Raw genomic sequence first — 7,676 nt, 5'->3', positions numbered from 1 at the left:
CTTACAAGTTACAAGAATAAAAGGTTTAGGGGGTTGCGTGCAAAACTCCTCAAAATTCAAGGTGTTTGTGGAATGAAAACAGTTAAAGTGGTTATCTGCAAAACCTCCAAAGGTTTTCTGGATGAATTTCATATTAGTGCTCATTATTTGCTTATTAATCCCTTAAATCTTCAGTTTTCTTGCTATATGGTCTTTCTGTTAAAAAAACTGTTAACTTCTCTAAATTTAGTTGAGTTAATACTTAACCTAATAACTCAAGTTACTTTATTGCCCCTGGAGTATACATTTCCCTCCCAAGTTTTGGATTTAGAGAGAAGTTAGCTATGAGAATGACCTCAATTTTGGGTTTGGCTGAAGCAAGGGACCATTGGAGAAGAAAGAAAGTAGGTTTGAGTTAGTTTAGGTGGGGGTATAAAGGGTATTCTACCTAATTCCATCACATTTCATAGTCATTAATAACACCACCTAACATGATGGATAGATTGGGAAGAAAACTGAACATTTAAGGACTAATAAGCAAATAATAAGATTTGAGGGACTATTTGCTAATTAAAGATGATTTAAGGGACCAATATACAATTAACCCTAGTTTTTTCCTTAAATTAACTCCTCTATAAGGGCGTGTTCGGCAATCGAAAGTAAATGAAAAATGCACCGAAAAATGAAAAGTGGCTCCACTTTTCATTTTTATCATGTTTGGAATTAGACAAATGAATGAAAAGTGATTTGAAAGTGAAGGAATGACACATTAGCACTTTAGCACATTTTACTTTCTCAAAAATTGGAGAAAGCCGATGAAAAGTGAAGAGAGAGGAGAGAGGAAAAAAATTAGATTTTTTATGTATCATTTTAGTTATATTTGTCCAATTTCTACCATTACTTTTCATGATAACTAAACAAAATAAAAAAAAAGTAAGTGTCACATCATTTACCACCTCAACTTTCTCTATTTTTACTCTCTAACACCCAAATAAGTCATTATAAAATAGAAAGTAATTAGCAAGTATCTTCGCGAGAAAGAACTTTCTCTTTTTTTCATGTTCTATTTATTTTCCGCTTGCCAAACATGCCCTAAATTTCTGTAAAAAGATAGAAAGTTGTCTTCTTTCCTTTAAGTCCTTTCCAAAATCCTTTTCAGATTTTGATCAAACTGCTGAATCGAAGTCACTATTTGATACGGATTTCTGCTTCAGTTATGATGGATTCTTCAAAGTTGCCTCCTTTTTATACTTCCAATTACTGAATCCACTATTTCAACGTCGAGGTAAATAGAAATCTGAGGAGCCTCTAAACTTTTTTATTATTATTGTAATGCATGTATAAGGTTAATGCATAACGTTTTTTTATTACAGTAGTTTTCCTCAAAATATTTGCGTAGTTTATCCCTACCTTGCTTTCTTATCTTTGTTCCATTACAATTTCTTTTATTTGTTCTCTCATTTTGGGTAATCTTGTTCTTTAGTAGTGATTTGGGTTTGATTGCTATATTCAGTTTACACGCTCGCAGAAAATTACATACATAAGAAAGCATGCATATTTGATGAAATCACATCATAGGCTTCATGCTTAACTGAATTTTTTCTGCTGTAAGCTTTGTTATTTACTATGATGGGAATTTTGGAAATAAATAAATCACTAATGCATAGCCTTGGCGGATTCTCATTCGTGTGCTTAGTATGGAAATTCAGGTGACTGTGTATTGATTTTTGTTACTTATAAGACCGATTTAATTCAGTATGGTTGGCACTCTTACAATGTATGGAGTAATGATTTCAAGATGAGAAAAATTAAAAAAGAAAAAAGAAAAGTATATTGATGTCTCAAGCTATAGGAGTGTATTGAGGGAAATGTAGCTTTCATCTGCATAGATATGCTTAAGGTTAGTCGTTGCATTGATTTGGCACACAACACTTTAAAGATTTCACTATAGTCTATTTTCGTAAACACTATAGTAATTAGCATTGATTTGGTATGCAACACTTTAGGAGTTCAAATATTTTCTAGAATTGTTAATGATATCTAATTCGAAAGATGTGTTCACAAGAATATAATTCATTTTAGACCACCATCTCATCATAAGGGGGCAGTGGCAAAAATGTCTATCTTTTATGATCTTCTCTGTTTTCTCGTCTTGTAGAAAGGGCAAAAATAGAAATGGAGGTTAGTAATCATCTTATAGAAAGGAAAGGAAGCAGGAGGTTACTAAAAAAAGAGGAAGATGATGATGATAATGGTGATGATGAATGCTCTAATAAAAGGAAGACCGGTATCCTATTTCAAACTCATCTTCGTACGTATTTCTCTTCTATATTGTTAATTATATGCTGATTGTATCGCTAACTTATACCTGTTCACCTGTTTTATATGTCAGTGCACAAATGGATATGTAACATGTTCTTTGTCTCTTGAATGGGTAACTCGGCCCTCAGCATTAGTTGCCTCATACCTGTTCACTTTTTATTTGTTATATTAATCTATATTCTGTATGTTTTGCATAAAAGACACAGTAGGATAGCTGGCTTATTTGCTTATAAAAATTGATGTAATTTAGTTTTTTTTAAACACAAAGACGTGTTAGGATACCTAAACTACTAAAAATAAGTTTGGTCTACAACGTCACATTGTCTTTTACCTAGATTGGACGGTGGAAACTTGTAACATCTTGTTTTCAACTGAATTTTTTTCTGAAGATGTTCGATTTGAGACCCGTACCAATATGACTAAGTGAAATTCCTCTGAGATATAACGACAACAAGGGGTGAATCCACTTTTGTTTGACTAATCGCCTTTCTAATAGAACCAAAATCTAACAAAATTATAATCCTACAAGAGGGTTCCATTGAGCTGACGCAAAGTGTACGTAGTTCTCGAAATTCACAACAAAAGATAATTAAACCAAATAACATAAATATGTAGTTAGAGCAAGTCCAGCAAGCTCCGAACTATGCTCTGAAGGCTGATGTGGCGATGGTTCTTGCCAAACCCCCCTCCAGCAAGCTCTGAAGCCGCTCCCAACTAGGCTCTCCGTTCCTACGTGGATGTCGAATCCTTCAGAGCTCCCAAACGCTCCACAAATTTGTGGAGCGCTTGGGAGCTCCCAACTGGGGTGACATTTTACAAAACCCCCCCCACAAGAAAATCATACCAAATCAGGAACCAGTCGGAGGTCGTGGTCGTCGTGGCTGACTGTCGAAGGGGTTGGGGTTGGGGTCGTCGTGGCTGACTGTCGAAGAGGATTTGGGGTTTGGGACCAGACCTTGATGTCGTCGGAGCCGAAGAGGAACGCGAGGCGAAGAGGAGGTCGTGGTTGTCGTGGCTGACTGTCGAAGGGGTGGCTGGCGAAGAGGCCTCCGACTGTCGAAGGGGTGGCTGGGGTGCCTCCGACTGTCGAAGGGGTGGGGTTGGTCTCCGACCGTTTGAGGTTGTCCAAGGGGTGGGATTTGGGTATCGGATTTGGGGGAGAAGATGAAGAGTTCTTTGTTTTTTTTTATCTGGGTGCGCTGTTTGAGGTTGGGATTTGGGAGAAGATGTAGTGTTTTTTTTTTTTGGGTGCGTTGTTTGAGGTTGGGATTTGGTGTTTTGATTTGGGATTTTTGAGGTTGTCCAAGGGGTGGGATTTGGGTATCGGATTTGGGGGAGAAGATGAAGAGTTCTTTGTTTTTTTTTATCTGGGTGCGCTGTTTGAGGTTGGGATTTGGGAGAAGATGTAGTGTTTTTTTTTGGGTGCGTTGTTTGAGGTTGGGATTTGGTGTTTTGATTTGGGATTTTTTTTTAATTGCCTGAGTTGTGAATTTTACCGTTGTGATTTTTACCTCTTGAGTTGGAAATTTTATCGTTGTATGAAACACGGACACAAGCTCCTCTCCAGAATTCAGCCGTTAAAAATGAAGCCGTTGAAAAAGTTACCGTTGTAAAAAATCTTCTATAAATTCGTTTTACTTCAATACACAAATCATTCCACACAACTCTCTCATAAAAAAAAATCTATATTTCCCTATCAAATTACAAATCTTATGGATCCGTCACAAAACTATTATTCGCACCTCCTTGCCGGTGAAGGATAGACCTTATACCCACCGTTCTATACAGAAGTCGTAGAAGAAGGTAACCCCATCGAGTTATCGCAATCTGCAACACAACAAGTGTCATCCCAAGAAACACCGACCACAAAGAAGAAGAAGGCTTACACGCGGTCCGAAAATTGGACTGTCCACGAGGATAAGCTTCTTGTGTCTGCTTGGCTGAACACGAGCCAAGACGCCATCCAAGGTACGGGGCAACACAAAGATAAGTTTTGGCACCGAGCTAACGACTATTTTATCCTATACTCCACCGATCCAACGAGCCGCACGCCAAACCAAATGATGCATCGTTGGTCAACGATTCAATTGTCCGTCAACAAATTTTGTGGGTGCGTTGCTCAGATTGAAGGAAGACAAAGATCTGGTACGGGAATTATTGACCAGGTAAATATTTAATTATGTTTGATTATTTTTGCTCAGATTCAATATGTTTAATTATGTTTGATTATTCTAAAATTAACTCTTGTGTAGACTGCAGAAGTAAAAGAATTATACCAATCTCTTTATGGTAAACCATTCGTGTTTGACCATTGCTGGGTTGAGTTGCGTCATCATCAAAAGTGGATCCAACAAATGGAATCTTACAATAAGATTCGATCACAGCCGAGAAGAATCGCTACCTCTGATTCCTCACCAAACAATTCCATGCCAGCGACCCCCATCGAGTTGAACACTGACTCGGAAGATGTTATAGCAAGGCCTGAAGGGAGGAAAGCGGCAAAGCTCAAGAGGAAACAAAATGTGGAAAGCTCTGGATCCGCTACGTCCATCATGGGAGAGGCTTTCGCGTGGATGAAGCAAACCACCAATCAAAAAATAGAGCTAAAACAGAAGAAACAAGATGACGATATCATGAAGATGGATCTCTCAACACTCAATTCAGTTCAACGACAATACTTTGAAATGAGTCAGGCAGAGATATTGGAGAGGTGGATGTCTAAGGGTTCTGCCTAATTATCATATATTATCTTGTATTAGATTATGATTGTACTCGCATCGCATCCTAATTAGCTCTTCCTAATTATCTTGTATTAGATTTATGATTGTACTCGCATCGCATCCTAATTAGCTCTTCCTAATTATCTTGTATTAGATTTATGATTCTACTTGAAGTTGAAAAATTTGGCATTTAATGAAAACAACTACTTCATTGAAAAGAAAATTGGCGTAGTACAACAACTCGAACTTCTTTGCTGAAATTACATTAGACATAAAGAAACTTAATCCTCGTCGATGGATCCCTTGAGCTGCCACAGATGCTCGATCAAATCATTCTTTAGTGATTTGTGTGTTTGCGTGTTCCTGATTCGATGATGATTTTGGATGAACTCAGTTAGAGGCACCGTCTGCACATGAGAAGGTTCAACGACTGGTATCGAATCATTAAAGTCGAAGTTGTTGTCCAATTGACAATCTCGTTCATCTTCAACGATCATGTTATGCATTATGATGCAAGCTGTCATGATGTCTTTCAGCACACTAGGTTGCCAGAAACGTCCTGGTCCACGAACAATCGCAAATCGAGCTTGCAACACGCCAAAAGCTCGCTCAACATCTTTTCTTGCGCTCTCTTGTTGTTGAGCAAAGTATTTATGCTTGTTTCCTCGCGGTGCTGGAATAGTCTTCACTAATGTGGACCACTCTGGGTAAATCCCGTCGGCGAGATAGTATCCCATAGTGTACTCGTGGCCATTAATAGTATAGTTGCACGGTGATGCTCTTCCCTCCGCAAGTTGTGCGAAAACCGGAGAACGATGTAGCACGTTGAGGTCATTGTGAGACCCCGACAGTCCAAAGAAGGCATGCCATATCCAAAGATCTTTGCTAGCTACGGCCTCCAAAATAATTGTAGGTTCATGAAAATGCCCAGTATACATACCTTGCCAGGCGGTTGGACAGTTCTTCCATACCCAGTGCATGCAGTCAATGCTCCCAAGCATACCAGGAAAACCTCGTTGTGAACCCTCCTCGAGCAGGCGTGCAACATCTTCATTAGTCAGTGAACGAAGGTATTCCTCCCCAAAGATGTTGATAATCGATCGAACGAACCTCTTCACGCTCTCAAGCGACGTACTTTTACCGATCCGAACGTAGTCGTCAACGGCGTCAGCGGATGCTCCATATGCGAGCATCCGCATAGCTGCAGTAATCTTTTGAAGGCTAGATAGTCCTAACTGTCCAGCACCATTCCTCTTTTGGACGAAGTACTTGTCATGTTCGACGACAGCGTCGTGGATTCGAAGGAATAACGAACGCGACATTCTGAATCTTCGACGAAAATAATGAAGAGGATATGTTGGTGTGTCAGCAAAATAATCTTGGAACAACCGATTGTGGCCTTCCAGTCGGTATCGATGGAGCACGGTACGTCTTTTGTGTTGAACTGAAGTTGAACCTTTCCCTTGTTCTTCTTCCTCGACGACAGCAGCTCCCATAAAAAAGAACGTCTTCATCGTTTCATCATCGCTTGAGCTAGATGAGCTAGACATTTTGTTCTGGGAGACGATGGGTTGAGGTGAGAAGGCATCGAATTTTATAGGAATCAGTCGGTTGACGGTCAAAGTTTTCGATACCTCGAAGTTCGTGCCCAACCTCGAAGACCGCGAGCTACCTCGAAGACCGTGTGCGTTCCCTCGAAGACCGCGAGTTACCTCGAAGACCGTGTGCGTTACCTCGAAGACCGTGTGCGTACCCTCGAAAGCCGCGGGTTAGCTCGAAGACCGTGTGCGCTCCCTCGAAGACCGTATCCAACGGTTAGAAATAAAATACAAGAGGTTTAAATATAATTAAAAGTAATGGGTAAAATATCAAAATAGAAGAGGGGTTTTTTTGATATTGTTGGAGCTCCTAACTAGGAGCTTGTTGGAGCTCCATAAAATAAGGAGATGCTCCCAAGGCCTATTTTTATAATTTTTTATACCAAAATGCTTGAGAGCTCTTGAGAGCTTGATGACTAGGACTCCTAACTGGGAGCTTGCTGGACTTGCTCTTAGTCCACACATTATTGCCTTCTTTTAGGGACAACCATCAATATTAGGGAGATATTTTCTGAGGAAGTATCCGAATTGGTTTTTTGCACTCCTTAGTTAAAAGGAAAAGAAGAAAAAAAAATGATTTGCTTCAAAAGGGCATAACTGCAATGCAGGCACCCGTAAATTTGATGATGGCTCTCAAGTGCTCCCTACATAATGAAGTAGAAGCAAGACCAGTGATGCCCATCTCATAATTGATCTTGCCGATCTTTCATAATAAGGTAGGGGGATGGTAAGGAAAGAATTCTTGAGAAAGAGAGAGAGAGAGAGAGAGAACTTTGATTTGATAAACCTAACCCTAACCTAATTCTTTCATAACTTTGAATGAAAAAGATAAGATCACGTGCTTCAACTAACCTTAATTATCAAAATAATTACTAACTAATACACCCTAGCTCAGCGATTCGTTAGTTTTTCTGGTCGGCGTTCGACTGTTGGGCCTATTTGACCGTCGGAGACAAGAACAAATATACCAAAATGATGCCGGAGTAACAAAAAAATATCGAAGTGGTAATGCGGGTCAAGAAAAAGAAGCCCAATACGGTAGCCCATACCAAAATCT

General features: G+C 39.4%; 1 protein-coding gene across 1 annotated transcript; it reads right to left on the bottom strand.

The window, feature by feature from the left end:
- LOC109846147 lies at positions 5,303 to 6,075 on the bottom strand. The gene is made up of 2 exons (XM_020415370.1): positions 5,962 to 6,075; positions 5,303 to 5,917 (listed from the first exon to the last, which is right to left on the bottom strand). The coding sequence occupies exons 1-2, from the start codon at positions 6,073 to 6,075 to the stop codon at positions 5,303 to 5,305; spliced, it is 729 nt and encodes a 242-aa protein (XP_020270959.1).

The sequence above is a fragment of the Asparagus officinalis genome, chromosome 6 (assembly GCF_001876935.1).
Source record: "Asparagus officinalis chromosome 6, Aspof.V1, whole genome shotgun sequence".
Classification (NCBI taxonomy): Eukaryota; Viridiplantae; Streptophyta; class Magnoliopsida; order Asparagales; family Asparagaceae; genus Asparagus; species Asparagus officinalis.
The sequence above is the reverse complement of the archived record's forward strand: the minus strand, read 5'-3'. Positions and strand labels throughout refer to the sequence as shown.